Source organism: Gopherus evgoodei, chromosome 4 (assembly GCF_007399415.2).
Source record: "Gopherus evgoodei ecotype Sinaloan lineage chromosome 4, rGopEvg1_v1.p, whole genome shotgun sequence".
In the NCBI taxonomy this organism is placed as follows: Eukaryota; Metazoa; Chordata; order Testudines; family Testudinidae; genus Gopherus; species Gopherus evgoodei.
Window position 1 is genome coordinate 135,089,763 of NC_044325.1, and position 17,887 is coordinate 135,107,649.

At 54.2% G+C, this 17,887-nt stretch overlaps 1 protein-coding gene across 1 annotated transcript in view; it reads right to left on the bottom strand.

Moving 5' to 3' along the window:
• Window positions 1-16,770, bottom strand: part of LOC115650794 (isopentenyl phosphate kinase-like) — a 35,708-nt gene extending 18,938 nt beyond the window's left edge. Inside the window, exon 1 of the mRNA XM_030561205.1 lies at window positions 16,584-16,770. Within this exon, the coding sequence (XP_030417065.1) occupies window positions 16,584-16,744 (161 nt within the window). The 5' untranslated portion in view covers window positions 16,745-16,770. The remainder of the gene's footprint in view (window positions 1-16,583) is intronic.
• Between the last annotated feature and the right edge of the window lie 1,117 nt (window positions 16,771-17,887).

Genomic DNA, 17,887 nt, shown 5'->3' on the forward strand with positions numbered 1-17,887 from the left:
ATTACTGTGGCTGAGTTTGGGTATTTTGTCTCTTGAACATTCTTCATAATGAACCACAAGTCAATCGGTTGGCTATACTACTAGTAAACAACAGGCAACTTAATTTCTGGCTTTTTCTAACTTCTGAGAGCTTGACTTTGCAAACTTAATATTCTTTTAATGTAAGCTAGGGGGCTGTAATATAAATGTAAGATAATTATCACTTCCTACGGGTGATGGACAAAAGGGAAAAACTGTTTGCTCCTTTGTAATATATAAAATTTTTGCTCCTTTGTAATGTATAAAGAAGGTCTGAACATTCTTCTAGTTTTTTTGCTTGCTTTTTACATTAGAAATTCAGGTCTACACTTACCTTGCTTTTCCCTGGACAGTTAGGAAATAATAGGATTATGACTTCACAGACAGCAACAAAGTAAGTCCTGATACCTGAGAGGGGAATGGATTTATTCAGATTTTTAAGCACTGTGTTTTGTCTTTTTCAGTAGCACCTATTTAACTCTAATGCCTGAGAAACACCTGCGAGAAAAAATCTGAGTTAAAGATCAAACACCTTGACCTCATTCAGTTGTGGCCCGAGAGAGCTGGTATTCTACATATCCAGGTCCTCCAGTGAAACCTCCAGCAAAACAGAGAAGACCAGAATGGACATTCCTGATATTCACAGGGTAAGAAACAATCTGGTTTTTTCCCCCAAATACAAGCCCCTTTCAGGCCTTCTTCACAAATTATAAAGAAAGAGGAAAGTTTAAAAATCCAAATTTCCTTCCCCCCACCTCCTGATCCCTTTTAAAAGGACGTGGACCACTAGGCTGATCTGCCTTTAAAAAGACAGTGCTCCTATTATTACTTTTAGGATCCAGTTCTTGGTGCAGGGGTGGGGGAAGCACATGAAAGGGTGGAGAGCCAAGATCACAGGGAAGAAAAGCTCAGAGATGCAAAATATGTGACCCCTTGGCAGCAGTACACCCCATCCAGGGCTAGGAATGGCTTGCTGTGCAATTATCTCTGCAGTGCAGTACCCATAATAGTATCTTCCCACACTATCCATACTATAGTAGAGGGGAGAACTCGGAGCATGGCACAGCAAGAGGACAAGACAGAGAGCTTCAGTAAGACAACGCAGCACCAAACCTGACACAAGAGATGATCCTGCCTGCAAACAACTCTGATGAACAAGGGAATCCATCTCTCTTCCACCAATCAGCCCTGATATCCTTTAGCTCAGGAGTGGGCAAACTTTCTGGCTCGAGGGCCACATCTGGATATGGAAATTGTATGGCAGGCCATGAATGCTCATGAAATTGGTGGTTAGGGTGTGGGAGGGGGTGAAGGCTCCAGCTGGGGGTGCGGGCTCTGGGGTGGAGCTGAGGAGTTCAGGGTGCAGGAGGGGGCTCCAGACTGGGGTAGGGGGTTGGGATGCAGGGGTGAGGGCTGAGGGTGTGGACTCTGGGGTGGGGCTGGGGATGAGGGGTTTGAGGTGCAGGACTGTGCTCTGGGCTGGAACTGAGGGGTTTTGAGGGTGGCAGAGGGATCAGTGCTGGGGTAGGGGTGCAGGCTCTGGGCGGTGCTTACCTCAAACAGCTTCTGGAAGCAGCAGCATGTCACACTCCAGCTCCTACACAGAGGCATGGCCAGGCGGCTCTGCACGTTGCCCCGTCCTGGCCAATGGGAGCTGTGGGGGCCGCACTTGGGGTGGGGGCAGCGTGCAGAGCCCCCTGGCTGCCCCTACGTGTAGGAGCTGGAGGAGGGACATGCTGCTGCTTCCGGCAACCACACAGAGCGGGGCCAACCCCTGACCCCGCTCCCTGGCTGGAGCGCTGAGCAGGGCAAACCCTGGACTCTGCTCCCTGGAGAGAGCTCAAGGGCCACATTAAAGTGTCTGAAGGGCCGGATGCAGCCCACGGGTCATAGTTTGCCCACCCCTGCTTTAGCTAGACATCTCACAGACTGCCCTCCCCAATAGTCTATATCCATTTGTGTGCCTATATCCATCACTTTTCCCCTCTGCCAGCCCTAGCGAAGATTCCTTTACCATGAGACGTGTGTGTGGGAGCATTTTGTAGAGTGCGATAGGGCCTAGTGTCTATGATGCTCGCCTTAGGGCTCACGGCACTGCAGACGCATCTGATCTGACAGGGAGCAGAGGATCCAGCCTCCCTCCCTATGCATTTGGAGGAATGCCAGGGTTAGGAGAGTTAAAGTGGCTGTGGAGTAGGCGGAGCGCGTAAATTACCCCAAGTGAGTTTTAACACCTCTTTATATAGTAACGTATCAAAAGCCCAGCCCCCTTTGGCATCTGCTTTCTAGCAGTTCCGCACACTTGGCTGCCCAGAAAGATATCAGTAACAGAGGGCTTCTCTATATTGGCACTTTGCAGTGCTGCAGCTTTCTCGCTCGGGGGTGTGAAAAAACAGCCCCCGAGCGCAGCAAGTTTCAGCGCTGTAAAGCGCCAGTGTAGACAATGCACCAGTGCTTTAGCGTTATCAGTGTAGACTAGCCCAGAGATGTAAACCGACAGGAGACAGGAGTGTTGGAAGCTGCAATGGTCCCTCATGCTTAAGAAAGGCTGCAACATGCAGAGAATGCAATGAGTGACCCTGCACATGCTCCCGGCCACCCATGCTTTTCCCCACTTGCCTGGGGTGGTCATTAAACCAGCACAGTTTTAGGATTCAGAGGGTAGCCGTGTTAGTCTGTATCAGCAAAAAGAATGAGGGATACTTGTGGCACCTTAGAGACTAACACATTTATTTGGGCATAAGCTTTCATGGGCTAAAACCCACTTCATCAGATGCATGGAGTGAAAAATACAGTATGAAGATATATATATACATGGAGAACATGAAAAAATGGGAGTTGCCATACCAGCTATATTTTCATGTTCTCTGTGTATATATACCTTCATACTGTATTTTCCACTGCATGCATCCGATGAAGTGGGCTGTAGCCCACAAAAGGTTATGCCCAAATAAATGTGTTAGTCTCTAAGGTGCCACAAGTCCTCCTGTTCTTTTTAGAGTTTTAGGAGGCGCATTCCAATGGAAATCCAAGCCTGGTCCGAGGCATTTTGCTTTGCTATGGTTGCACAGGTTCCAGGAAGAACCTCAAAACTCCAGGCCTCAGCTCTTTTGGCCCATCCAAGGAAGCGGTGCCACGTGGTGGGAAGGTGATCACTGGGAAGCTCCATTGGCAAAGGATTCTCAGCTACCCAGTGTCTGCAGCAGACTCCTGTCATCAGATCTCCCCACTGAAGGAGACAGTCTGTGACAGAGGCAAGCCCAGATCAACCTCCAGAGACAATCACAACCCCAAACTCAGCTGAGATGGGCCCTCTCCATATGGACTGAGCCAACCCCGCAATTCCTACACCCCTAACGTAAGTGAAATCCTGCTCAGCCTTCATCTAATCCAGAGGACCCCACTGCTTCTAGATCAAAACCCTGTCTTCACGAGGAGCTGCACCACGGCCACTGTTCCTCCTGCTGGATTCAACCCAGTGACACCTCCCCAAACGTGAGCCAGAGGGTCACTAGAGTGAGTTTTCCCCAACGCTACTCATGGGCTGCCGCCTCCCCTGGGGTCCCAGCCCCAGCAGTGACAGACACAGCGCAGGACACTCCTTTGCACTGTCCTTATCTTAACATTTTTTGAGTCTTTGTAGCTTAAAAGCCACAGAAAACTCCGAACATCACACACATTCTCAGACACACCACGATAACAAATTGTTTTTCCCTTTATGCCTCAGAATTTAATTTAGCTTTGCCAAGAAAAGCCGGTGGAATGGCAGCAGCCTTGCCAGCTACATCCACACTGAGTGCTGGTCATACATCTGAGCGCAATGGTCAACGGATTGCACTGGGTCTGGTTAGATGCGGGTCAGTGACAGCATGGGGGACATGGAATACAATGAGCACTGAGTTAGAACTGCTTCTCACCACAACCATTAACGATAACAGGGGGTCTGCACACAACTCCTTCCATGCATAGCTAGAAACATCCTCCGTGTGGGCTAGCCCAAGTGACATCATGCGCTTCCCTGAAAACAACGGCTCCCATACTGAAAAAACAGAGTGGCCGGTTGACGTAAACTGGCACAGCCTGCAGCATATTCAAAGTAATAGGCACCGATTCTGTGGGTGCTCCCGGGCTGGAGCACCCATGGGGAAAAATTGGTGGGTGCAGCAGCTCCCCCCCCTCCCACCCCAGCTCACCTCTGCCTCCTCCCCTGAGGGCCCGGCGTTCCCGCTTCGCCCCCAAGCTCCCAGCGCTTGCCGCCACGGAACAGCTGTTTCACGGCAGCAAACGCTGGGAGGGAGAGGGAACACGGCACGCTCGGGGAAGAGGCAGGCCCGGTGCAGGGATTTGGGGAAGGGGTTTGAAATGGGGGCAGGGCCGGGGGTATGTGGTGGTCAGGGGGTCGAGCACTCATTGGCACTGGGAAAAGTTGGTGCCTATGTTCAAAGCCTGTCATGCTGGAAGACATCTAGATTTGCGTCACAAGCCATGTGGATAGGTGGACTCGGAAGTGCCATACTACATATTGCGACACTCTGTACTAAGAGGGAACACCCTATACCCACATGTTCATCTTTAAAAAAAAACAGTGTGGTATCCAATGCAAAGTTCGTCACGTTGGGTGTCTTCAAAAGGCTCATGATGCACTGAGCATTGTTGTTATAACAATGTTATAGTAATTGTTACAGTGAGGTTATAGGTTGTAATTTCATGTATATAGTTATGAGGCTGAAAATGTGTCCTCATGGCTTAAAGCAAGCCCAGACAAAAACTCCAAGAACGGAGGGGCAGTTCAAATTTTGTCAGGGCATGGATGGGACAAACCCAGCCCAGCCTCACAGGAACAATGGACACTGGCTTAGGCAGCAATAATCTGTTAGACCCTCGAGGGAGTCACCCCCCTTCCTTTGGTCAGTTTGGGACTGCAATGAGGTAATGCTTACCTGACTCTGAAGGGGGGGTGGGGGGGGGCAAAGCCAGGAGGAAAGAACATAATAAAAGGGAGAGGCATTTTGCCATGCTCTCTCTCTCTCTTCAACCTACATCTACAGACACCACCACCACCACTCAACTGAAGCGCTGATCAAAGGGGAGAGCCTGGCTGAAATGTAACCAGCCAGCTTGTGGTGAGAAACATTTAAGTTTGTAAGGGCACTGAAAGTGTTAAGAACAGCTTAGAATGCATTTTGCTTTTATTTCATTTGATCAAATCTGACTTCTTGTGCTTTGACTTATAATCACTTAAAATCTATCTTTATAGTTAATAAATCTGTTTGTTTATTCTACCTGAAGCAGTGAGTTTGGTTTGCAGTGTGTCGGAGGGCCCCCTTGGGATAACAAGCCTGGTACATATCAATTTCTTTGTTAAACTGACAAACTTATATAAACTTGCAGCCTCCAGATAACTGGACACTGCAAGACGGGAGTTCTTAGGGTTGCATCTGGGACTGGAGATATTGGCTAGTGCCATTCGCTTGCAAGTAGCTGGGAGTAGCTTACATGCCAGCGGCTGTGTATGAACAGCCCAGGAGTGGGGGTCCTCACAGCACAGCATGGTAAGGCTGGCTCCCAGAGTCAAGGATTGGAGTGACCTAGCAGATCCAGGTCCAGACCACACCAAAGGGGAAAGTCACACATAGCAATTCACAGATGTCAGAGATGGACAGGGCCCATCCACCTCTTCCTAGAGCCAGCACAGGATTGTTCCCTACAGGACAGTCCCTTGGGTTTGGTCTGGAATAGTTTTAAAGTCTCAAGCATTGGCGATTCCAGCACTTCCCGTGGAGAGGCCGATACATCTCATTGTCAGCCTAGATCTCCCGATAGTCAGCCTAAACATTCCCGATCGTAACATTATCCCATTATACTTAGTTATGCCCCCGTGACCCACCCTAAATCATTCCTCTTCTGCCCTGGTGTTAACACCTGCCAGGAATTCCTAGACTGCTGCCATAACCCCTGTATCACTGCTTACCGACAGTCAGCTCTTTTAACCTTTCATCATGAGCCATTCTCTGCACTGCTGGCTCTTCCCTGAACTCCACCATGAGGCTACTGTAGGAAGCCAAACTGGAACCTGGATTCAACCAGCTTCTAAATCAGGGGTAGGAAACCTATGGCATGTACGCCGAAGGCGGCACGTGAGCTGATTTTCAGTGCCACTCACACTGCCAGAGGCCTGGCCACTGGTCCGGGGAGATCTGCATTTTAATTTCATTTTAAATGAAACTTCCTAAACATTTTAAAAAACGTATTTACTTTACTTACAACAATAGTTTAGTTATATAGTATAGACTTAGAGAAAGAGACCTTTTAAAAACATTAAAATGTATTACTGGCACGTGAAAACTTACATCAGAGTGACTAAATGAAGACTCGGCACAGCGCTTCTGAAAGGTTGCAGACCCCTGTTCTGAAACATCTTAATGTGATCTGGGGGCCATTCCTATTCAGGGCCTAGTGGTGCACTGGCGGGAGGTGTCTAGGGACCTCTTGTTAAAATCCAGCCAACATTTTTGCAGGGAAGATTGGGAGATTACTTTACCAATGCTGGAGCCCCACCCCCTGGATGCTGCTAAATCATTCCTAGTAGGGATGGCTCGTCTCTGGGGCTCCTACCTGCATTTCCCCCACTCTGCCTTTGGAATGGAACTGATTGCAGGTGTCTAGTAATACTACCCTTTGCCCAGGGGATTGTCCTGTTCAGCTCCCCTACAATTTCATTGTTCCTCTTGCCTCCTTTCCAGAGTGGAACATTGTGCCACACTTGGAATATTTTCAGGAGCAAAACATTTATGGCCAAAGGACACTTATGAGTCTGTTAGCCAAGGGGTGACCTTTCTTCTCATTTTTGTTGAGGGAGGCAATAAATAAATTCCCCTGGCAATCGCTCCCCTCCCCAATCCTTGGGGTCTATCACTGGTTAATGGGGAATATTTTTGTGGAAGCCTTATGCTAAAATACTGGCAGCTCAGGCTGCCTGATGTGCCTTATGAGCTCTGTCCAGGAATTGCTTCCTCTCCCACTGAAATGGGGCAGCAGTTTGGTACAGCACAGCAATGCATAGGGACAGGACCAGGGAAGAAGTGAGGAAAAATCCCGTATGCAACTGAAACACACCAGAATTGTAGGGAGGCAGAATGCAACTGTCCAAGGTGGAATCTGACCAGGACACCTGGCCTGACACCCTTACTCCTGCCAAAAGTGCTAAGGGGTCTGTAATGACCACAGGGGCTTTGGTTTTACAGTGCATCCAAAGGGCAGCACCCCCAGGGCATTGCTCCAGTCTTGGAACAAAAGGAAGGGTGCCCCCTACTGACTGGGTTTTCTTTGGTGGTCTCCTATCCAAGTACTAAAAGACGGTTACTCACCTTTGTAACTGTTGTTCTTCGAGATGTGTTGCTCATATCCATTCCAGTTAGGTGTACGCGCCGCGCGTGCACATTCGTCGGAAAACTTTTACCCTAGCAACTCAGTGGGCCGGCAGGTCGCCCCCTAGAGTGGCGCCACCATGGCGCTCCATATATACTCCTGCCGGCCCACCCGCTCCTCAGTTCCTTCTTGCTGGCCACTCCGACAGTGGGGAAGGAGGGCGGGTGCGGAATGGATATGAGCAACACATCTCGAAGAACAACAGTTACAAAGGTGAGTAACCGTCTTTTCTTCTTCGAGTGATTGCTCATATCCATTCCAGTTAGGTGAATCCCAAGCCTTACAAAGGCGGTGGGGTCGGAGTGAAATGTGGCAGAATAAAACTGCTGAGCCAGAGGCTACAGCCTCTCTTGACTGCTGAACCAGGGCATACTGCGAAGCAAGGTATGGACCGAGGACCAATGGAGCTTCGCGACAGATCTCGTGGGTAGAAACACGAGCCAGCCAGGCGGCAGATGAAGCCTGAGCCCTGGTAGAATGCACAGTGATGTGGCTTAGGGAAATATGAGCCAAATCATAACAAGTGGGGATGTCCGCCATCACCCAAGATGAGATCCTCTGAGAGGAAAACAAGTAAGCCCTCCCTTTGGCCCGCTGGGGCAGAGCTGGGGCACCTTAGGAAATGATTCTGTCAATATAATGCGAGCACTCCACAGATGCCCAAGGAGTGCAACGGTTATGCCCATTGCGTTGAGCTGTGGGTAACATAAAAGGCCAAAACACCTTAGGGAGGAAAGCCGGGTGCGGTCATAACTGCACCTTGTCTTTGTGGAACCTTCGTAAGAGCTCTGATCTCAGAGACCCGTCTGGCCAAGACTAGGCTGAGGCCCCAGGGCGGGGCTGGGCGGCGCACCCGAGGGTGCAAGCGCTCCAAGCCCTTGAGGGACCTCGAACCCATAGTGGGACACTGAACGTCCATCTTAGCCTGCTGGAAGGTAGGGATGGCTGCTGAGAGTATCCTCAGCGATGATACCGCCAGATCCTGCCGCTGAAGGCCAGAGGCAGGCCAAATAGAGGGGATCGAGACCTCAGCAGGAGCAAGATCGAGCGTACTGCAGCTGTAAAGGAAACGCTTCCACCTGGCTCGGTACGTTGACCAGGTTGAAGGCTGCCTGTCACCCCGACTCAGGTACGTGAGGCGAAGAGGCTGCAGGTCCAAGAGACGAAGCCTGTCATTGCCCTGAGTGATGAGGTCTGGGCTGACAGGCCGAGCAACGTGGTATGTCAGTGCTGCCTGGACCACTCTGGAGTGATCATGATGATGATGCACGCTCCGCCCCTGCGGAATTTGAGCAGGACATAACGAACCAGTGGGAACAGCGGGCATCAGGAATGCGACCAAGATCGATTCCGAGGAGAGACCTTGGAAGGAGCAGAACATCTGGCATTTCCTGCACTCGCGGTGAGCGAACAGGTCTGTGCGAGGAACCATTTCCACTTCCGGAAAGCGGGACGCCTCACATGGGGCAGAGTGATGACTCGTAAGACAGGAAAGACCTGCTGAGTCAAAGAGATAAGACGTTCCGAACGCCTGGGAGAAAGGACGTCGCCAGCTCCATCGAGTGGGCCATGCAAAAGACCCGGAAATGGATGGCCTCCTGACAAAAAAGGGGGGGAGGACTATGTCCCCCCTGAATGCTTATGAAGCACCTGGCCATTGTGCTGGCTGTAAACACCGAGATACAACGGCCTCGCAGCTGCCGATGGAACCCCTGGCATGCCAGGCGGACTACTCTCATTCTTAGGGCATTAATGAGGAATGCCAGCTCCCTAGAAGACCGAAGGCCTTAAGCTCGGAGGTGACCATGAGCACTCGAGCAGAGAGATGATGCGTCCGCCGTCAGGGGCAGTGAGGGCTGGGGCGGATGAAACCGCATCCTGTCCACACCAAGGAGGGAGTTAGCCACCACTCTAGGAAGCCTAAGGCGTTCGAGGGAACGGTGACTACCATGACCATTGGCTCCCTGTCCAAGCGGTACGCCGAGGTGGGCCGGACTTGGAGAGGACGGAGGCGGAGCTTGGCGCGTTTGGTTACAAACTTGCGGGCAACCATGGACCCAGGAGACTGAGACAAGAACGAGCTGAGGTCGTTGGGAAAGCCCTCAGACCTCAGATGATTGATGCCATCGCCTAAACCCGCAGTTGCGATAAGCAGGCTCCGGCTAGGTGGGAGACCAAGATAGCCCCTAGGAAGCCCAACCTCTGCGTGGGAACCAGAGCGGATTGCTCTATTAGTAATCATCAGGCCTTGATCTGTGAATAAGACCGTGACGATGCCCACGGGCTGAGTGGTTTGTGTGTCAGAGTCTCCTCGGATAAGCGAATCGTCCCAATACGGGAAAACGCATATCCGACATAGCTACGGTAGGCGGCGACTATGGCCGTAAACCGGGAGTATTCACCGCTGGCTATAAAGCGGAGGCATCTCCCATGCAGAGGGAAGATGGCATTGCAAAAGTACGCGTCCTTCCTATCCAGGGCGGCATAGTAGCCCCCCGGAGGCAAGGATGGAATAATGGTTCCCAGGGATACCATGCAGAACTTCAACCTTATCCCAAACCGGTTGAGTCCATGCAGGACCAGGAAGGTCTGACCTGTGGTCGAGTGGGGGACTAGGGCATAACGGGAGTAAAACCCCTAGCCCCTTTCGTCCGCTGAAGGGGGACAGGGCTGGAGCAATTTTAAGGTGGTACCTATGCTCCATCGTGCGCAGGACCCAGCGACCTAAAAGTAACTGGGGCCATGCCAGGAGAAAGCGGGATCAGGATCCCGTCCTGCGACTGGTACACCGCCCTCCGGTGAACCTTGGAAGGTCCGTCTTTGGTCCCAGTGGTAATTGCGAGGGACCTCGATTTTGGCTTTTTAGGGGGCCTGACGTTTGTCTGCGACCACCTTGGCCTTGCCGTCTTCCAGAGTTCTGCCTCTGGCTAGGCACAGAGTATGGCGGCTGGGGCCATAAAGGCCTGCGTTTGGTCGCAGGCGTATACATGCTGCATTAGGACCCTATTGTCCAGCAGGCTTCGCAGTCTGGGGCTGTCTCTGCCGCGAAGATGCCTTTACCAACAAAGGGTAAATTCTTTCCCCCGTCCTCCAAGACGGCAGCGAACTCTAGGTGGGAGGTTCGAGGGAGAAACTCCTCCACCCAGGTGCTATAATTATCGCAGCTAAGCAAGGCTTGTTGCTTTGCTACCCAGAGGTGCCGGGCCCCTGCAGAGTACACCTTGCATTCGCCAAGGCTCTTTCCGCTTCGGGGCTGGCGCCCGCTGGCCATGATATCAGGATCGTGGTCCTGAGCATAAAATCCGCGCATATGGGGTGACACGGATGTGTGTCCGGACGGCCATGGAGGTACTAAAAGAGGGCACGGGCCGAGTCCCTGACTCACTCGGACCTTGCCCAACTCGGCACCGGGGACCGGCATCGGGAGGCGTATCGGTACCTGGAACGAGATCCAGACCCGCAACCAGAACGGTGTCGGGAGGTCGACCGAGATCTCGAGGCTCGGAGAAGAGCTACAGGAGTCAAGGTACCTGCCCCGGTGCCAGATGTCGGAACGGTGCCGATAGCGGGTCGGCGAACGGGATACCGACCGGTGCAGTGAGTGTGACCAGTACCGAGGAAAACAGTACCGGGACTGCCAGTGGTGTCCGGCGTGCCGACAGGACTTGGAGCGTCTGCGGGACCGTGATCATAGACGGTGCCGCTCTGCTGTACTGACAGGGGACAGTCCCTTGAAGAGACTGTATTACCCGTACCGGCGGTGCCCGGGTCAGGCAGCACTGACTCCGTCATGGCCCTGAGAGCCCTCGCCGTTGGTAACATCTCCGGCGCGCAGGGAACATCAGGCTCAACCACAGTGCGTACTGGGGAGCTGTCAGGCACCGGATTCGACGGCCCTCGTGGGGCCGGGATCCATGGTACCGAGGTCATCAGAGCTTCGGTAGGTGCCGGTGCCGGGAGAACCGAGTTAGATAAGCCGTCTGGCTGGGGTGCCGTCAGCACTGAAGCAGCGGGAGTAATACGCTCAACCACGGCGCGTGCCGGGGAGCCGTCGGGCACCGGATTCTACGGCCCTTGCGGGACCGGGATCGATGGTGCCGAAGCAGGTGTCGGTGCCGGGCGATCCGACTTAGACTGGCCCTCTGGCCGCGGTGCCGTGGGCACGGAAGCAGCCGGAGAAGTAGCTCGACCACGGCGCGTGCCGGGGAGCCGTCAGGCACCGGATACTACGGCCCTTGCGGGACCGGGATCGACGGTGCCGACGTCATCGGTGCCGCAGCAGGTGTCGGTGCCGGGCGATCCGACGTAGACGAGCTCTCTGGCTGCGGTGCCGTTGGCACGGAAGCAGCCGGAGCAATACGCTCAACCACGGCGCGTGCCGGGGAGTCGTCAGGCACCGGATTCTACGGCCCGTGTGGGACCGGGATCGACGGTGCCGACGCCATCGGTGCCGCAGCAGATGTCGGTGCCGGGCGATCCGACGTAGACGAGCCCTCAGGCTGCGGTGCCGTTGGCACGGAAGCAGCCGGAGCAAAACGCTCAACCACGGCGCGTGCCGGGGAGCCGTCAGGCACCGGATTCTACGGCCCGTGTGGGACCGGGATCGACGGTGCCGACGCCATCGGTGCCGCAGCAGATGTCGGTGCCGGGCGATCCGACGTAGACGAGCCCTCTGGCTGCGGTGCCGCTGGCACGGAAGCAGCAGGAGCAATACGCTCAACCACGGCGCGTGCCGGGGAGCCGTCAGGCACCGGATTCCACGGCCCGTGTGGGACCGGGATCGACGGTGCCGACGCCATCGGTGCCGCAGCAGGCGTCGGTGCCGGGCGATCCGACGTAGACGAGCCCTCTGGCTGCGGTGCCGCTGGCACGGAAGCAGCCGGAGCAATACGCTCAACCACGGCGCGTGCCGGGGAGCCGTCAGGCACCGGATTCTATGGCCCTTATGGGACCGGGATCGACGGTGACGACGTCATCGGTGCCGTAGTAGGTGTCAGCGCCGGGCGATCCGACTAGACGAGCTCTCTGGCTGCGGTGCCGCTGGCACGGAAGCAGCAGGAGCAATACGCTCAACCACGGCGCGTGCCGGGGAGCCGTCAGGCACCGGATTCTACGGCCCTCGTGGGACCGGGATCGACGGTGCCGACGTCGTCGGCGCCGGGCGAGCCATCTTAGACGAGCTGTCTAGCTGTGGTGCAGCTGGCACAGAAGCAGCAGGAGCAGTAAGCTCTACCACGGCGCGAGCCGGGGAGCTGCCAGGCACCGGATTCCCTGGTCCTGGGGGACTGGAATCGACGGAGCCGAAGTCATCGGTGCCTCTGCAGGCCGGATAACGCAACTGAGGCGAGCTCTCTGGCTGCGATGCAGGTGGCACGGAAGTAGCGGGAGCAGGGGGCTCAACCACGGCGCGTGCCGGGGAGCCGCCAGGCACCAGCAGGAATCGCAGACTCTCTCGACCTCGGAAGAAGGGAACGGTGCCGAGTCGACATCGGTGCCGGTGACGGTCGGTGCCGGAAGGCCTTGGTGGTACCGGCGGGGTCCGGTGCCGAGGAGGCGCTTCTGCCCGCCGCTTGAACATCGCTCCGCGCTCAAGGTGGAGGGGCAAGTGAAAGTCCCGCACCTTTTTTGTTCACGGCTTAAAAGCCTTGCAAATGGGGCACTTATCTGTCAAGTGTGATTCTTCAAACAGGAGTCATGTAGATCTCTCTTCGGCCGCGGCTTCTGGTAAGCCGGGCCCCTTTTGAAAATCCGGTGAGCCATGCATGGCTCCGGCACTGGGCTCATGGAAGGGGCTACTTCCTGAACCCCGCTAACTAAACTAACCATGTTAGCAAGGAAAACACGTATAACCATACAAATATATATATATAAAAGTGTTATAACTGCATAATTATATACGAGAAAACGAGTAGCTAGGGAAGTGGAGGTCAGCTAAGCCGCGCTCCACTGTTCCAACGACCGACACGGGCGGTAAGAAGGAACTGAGGAGCGGGTGGGCCGGCAGGAGTATATATGGAGCGCCATGGTGGCGCCACTCTAGGGGGCGACCTGCCGGCCCACTGAGTTGCTAGGGTAAAAGTTTTCCGACGAATGTGCACGCGCGGCGCGTACACCTAACTGGAATGGATATGAGCAATCACTCGAAGAAGAACCCAGCCCATCCCCGCATTGCCTGCAAGGTTTCTGGATTGCAGCTTGAGGTTAAATGGCTGCAGGCCACTAAAAATGTGACCCTAAAATGTTCAGACCAAGATACACCTGGCCCGTTTGCTCAATTTATTAATTTCAACCCAGTTCCCTAGTGCGCAGTATCCATGCCATCCAGCGATGAGCCTACCAGACATCTGGCTGACTGGGCCTGGCACCCTCCCAGAGGCAGCTGCAGGATTTAGTCACTTCCGGCACCTCCCTCCCACTTGTGCCAAGTCAGAAAAGAACATGCCGGGTCCAGGGAGGTCAAAGAAGCAGAGCAGTGAGAAGGCCCAGGGTGAGGGGATAAGGGCAGGCAAGATCCCACTCAGTGCCACTAATTCCTCGACCCAACATGCCCAGTGTGAGAAGATGCCCACACCTACACATATGGTGTACCATGGCTCATGTGGGCCAAGAGCAGGAGGGTGCGCAAGTGCCCAGAGCCATTTCTGCCAGCAGCGCACAGGGGAGCTCCCAACCCATGGCAGTGCAGTAGATGCTCCTCCCAATGATCCAGAGATAAGCGGCCTTGACAAGCATGGGTCAGCCAGGCTCCAAGCACCCTTCTAGCCCCGATCTCATGGTGACTGACAGCCTCTGGGCAGAGATGGATCCCCTCCCCCACGCCCACCTTGCAGCACTGCACTGCTGGCTATCTGGCATTGGGCAAGGGGTGCCATCTTCCCCTGGAACATCAGGGAATGGCAGCTTGTGGAGCCAGCTTCCCAGAGCTTGGGGGTGGCTGACCAGGGCAGGATACAGGGCTAAGTGTTGCAATTACTGGGTGCCTTACGCACACCTAGGCTGGCTAGACTCCTGGGCTCATCTACTACAACAGGAGGTGGGGTGAGAGCACACCATGTATGAGGCTTTGCAATGTCTATGTTTGCATTAGTGCCACAAGAACATACTGTCTTTGGTGGGAACACTGAGCAGAGCTGGAGGTTGCGTTCAGCATATTGAGATTGCATCACCAGGGTTTGTCTGGAAGCTGCTATCACAGAGATAACAGCTTGCTGCTGGCTATGGAGAAATTGCCCAATCTCACACCTGGTTCTCTAGCATTTAAGGCTTGCCTATACAAACGTTCTTCATAGCAAGCTTGGGCTCGCACCATCCCACTGCTCCGCTGATGCCCCTCAACCTCGACCATGACCTCTAGATTCCTATGTCCAAGCCTCTTTTCACACTGCTCCTTATTCTTCGAACAGCCGTCCTCATCTGAAAATCCCCTTCCTCTGTCCCCATGTCTCCTTATAACCAGACAGGGCCCAACCCCAAACCCCAGATCCAAACAACACTAATGTGCAAAAGTCACTCTCAGATCCTAATTTTGTGCCCTTCTTTACTTCAGCCCCATCTCTCCTCTTCCACTGTCTGCTCCTATCCTTGGGTCCCATCCAAAGCTCCTTAGACTTGAGAGAACCACATCACAGTGACCTAACTCAGGGTGTGTCAACACTGTACACTAAGCCCCAGCTCTGGTTCAGGGTGGAGTCCCAGTCCCCCTTCCGTCCACACACAAATTAGTCTGACACAGGTCAGTAAGCACTCAGGACCCTGGTCCTAGGAGCTTGCTGCAGGGAGTGGTCAGAGTGAGAGCCCTGCTGTGACTCAATGCCAAGCCCTGTCATTTTGCAGTGTGGACATCGGTCAAACTGCAGACCCGAGTCACAAGATCTGCATAGTGCAGTGTGGATGCCTTAGCACAGCTGCGAGACCCAGGCCCGGCAATTGTAAGCCCAGGTTTACAATGCAGTGTGGACGCTTGGAAACACGGACTCCACAAGCCTGGGTCCTGCAGACCCTGGGTTTACAATGAAGTGTGGACACTTGGATAAGAACATAAGAACGGTCACACTGGGTAAGACTAAAGGCCCATCTAGCCCAGTATCCTGTCTTCTGACAGTAGACAATGCCAGGTGCCCCAGAGGGAATGAACAGAACAGGGAATCATCAAGTGATCCGTCCTCCGTCACCCATTCCCAACTTCTGGCAAACAGAAGCCAAGGACACCTTCCCTGCCACTGCATACAAACAACCTAAGATTGCACCACTAAAGTCTTATCGCTAATGACCCAAAGCAAGACAAATTTGAACCCAGGCCTCAAGACAGAAGGCCACTCTATTAATCCAATGTATTGTCTAGTCTGCTTATATTAGAGTTTTTGTTTGGCTGGTTTGTTTTGAATGTAAACATGCTGACTTTCTTGGTCAGTATTTTGAAACAAGTGTACTCATTCTATTGGCTATCTGCATTATAATAAGGAAGGCGTGTGTTTATTTTCAATTTCTTCTTATTCTGTAGTCTAGCAAAACTGGAAGCGCTGCAGGGCTATGGTGCCGCATAACTAACCCCTCTTGCCAGTGAAGCAAGACTGACTCCAAAAGTCCTCTGGACCTGATTTTTGGTGAGATGGTGTTTTAAATTCTGGGAGGAATGTAAAGCAAAGAAGGTAAATCAGAAAGGAGTGGGAGACAGGTTTCAGGGCTCTGCATGGCAAATCAAGACCCCCCACCACCTCATAGAAACGAAGAGAAAGTTAAAAATCTCTAGCAGATCCAGTCATAGCACATGTTCCAATAAAACAAGGCAAAGTGTCTAGATCATAGGACAAGGCATCAGGACTGTTGGGTTCTATACACAACTTACATGGATACACGTGTTTAGAGCAGTGTAACACCTGCCTCCCTAGGGACTGCAGTGAGATTGACCAAGGAACAGAGCCACTTCCCTCCTCTAGGGGCTCTCCTTTCTCCTCATCCCGGCTGTTCCTGGATCAGCAGTAGGGAGCCCCCTGTGTCCTTCACCCCAGGGCCTGAGCCCGAGCCTCGTTCCCTGGCTCGAATCCCCGCTGCGGGGTTGTGCCTTGGGAGAGCTGGGGTGGGTGGGAACAAGGCCGGGCCAGGAGAGCTCCCCGGACGCCGGCGGGGCCACCTCCTACCCTGCTCCGTGCACCACAATGCAGCTCGCGGCGCTAGCTCCGCACAGCCCCCGCACGATGCCCGCCGCCCGCGGCAGGGACTCGGCCCGCAGCGTCTCCAGCTGGTTCTTTTCCGTCAGCGCGCTACCCCCCAGCTTCACGATGCAGCCCACAGCAGCCATGCGGCGCCCGCCCACCACACAGCCACTCTGCCCCCCGCCCCCACATACAGCCACGTCTCCTGGCCCGCCCCATAGACAACCAACCCCCCCTCTACGCGCACACACACGCAGCCACTCCTCCCGGCCTGGCCCGCCCCGCTGGGTGACATGATTTCCCTGCACCATTAACCCTTTGCACGTCCCCTGAGGAAGCTCGCAGGATCGGCCCCGCTGCCCTGGGAAGCAGCTGGAGAGCAGCAGCCTCCACCTGCGAGTCCGCTCTAGCCATCGCCCCCGGCTCCCAACTGTTTGAAGGGGAGTTGGAGGTTGCTGGGGGTTGCACGCTTGGGGCGTGTCTCTAGTTCAAGTTCGCACCCGTGTCAGCTCTGTTGCAGCAACCCCCCCCGCCCCCTGTCCCCCCGAGTCAGAGGCTGGGTGCGCCCCCTAGCTTCCCTCCTCCCCCGGGCCAAGGGCTGGGTGTGCCCCCCATCTTCCCTCCCTCACCGGGTCAGGGGCTGGGTGCGCCCCCCGTCTCCCCCCCACCTCCGTCTAGGGGCTTCCATTCTCACTCTGTGGGCATTCCCTTCTAGGCAACTAACACAGACAGACCTTAGTTGGTCCCACCCCACTGCTGTTCCATGGCCACAGGGTGACAATGGGTTTGGTGAGGGTCAGTCCAATTCCTGGGAGATGTGTGTGTGGGGGGGTGTTTCTACATAAAACAGCCCCCTCACTTAGTACCCTGGTTTAGCTACAGTGAAGAGGTGGGAGCACCGTGGAGAGTGGGGCTTCCAAAGACACAAGAGTTAAGACAGCGAGCCTAGCTCTCTGTGAGTTTCCCTAGGATGGCGGGGGCTAACTCCCTTCGGCCCCTTGGAAACTACCAGCCATCTCTCCTCCATCCTTCTGGGCCAGGGCTGAGGTGCTCTGGTGGGGAGGGGAAGGGGCTCTGCTAGTCCCTGTTCTGTGCGAGGGTTGGGAGGTGTCAGTCTCTGTACCTGTCAGCCAGCCGTTGCTCAAGCACTAAGGCCCAGCTCCTCAAAGGTATTTAGGCACTTAACTCCCATTGATTTCAGGCACCTAAATACCTTTGAGGAGCTAGGCTGAAAACTCTCCATTGCCATAGGCGGAAGCAGATTCTGCACCCATTTAAAGCAGGGCACC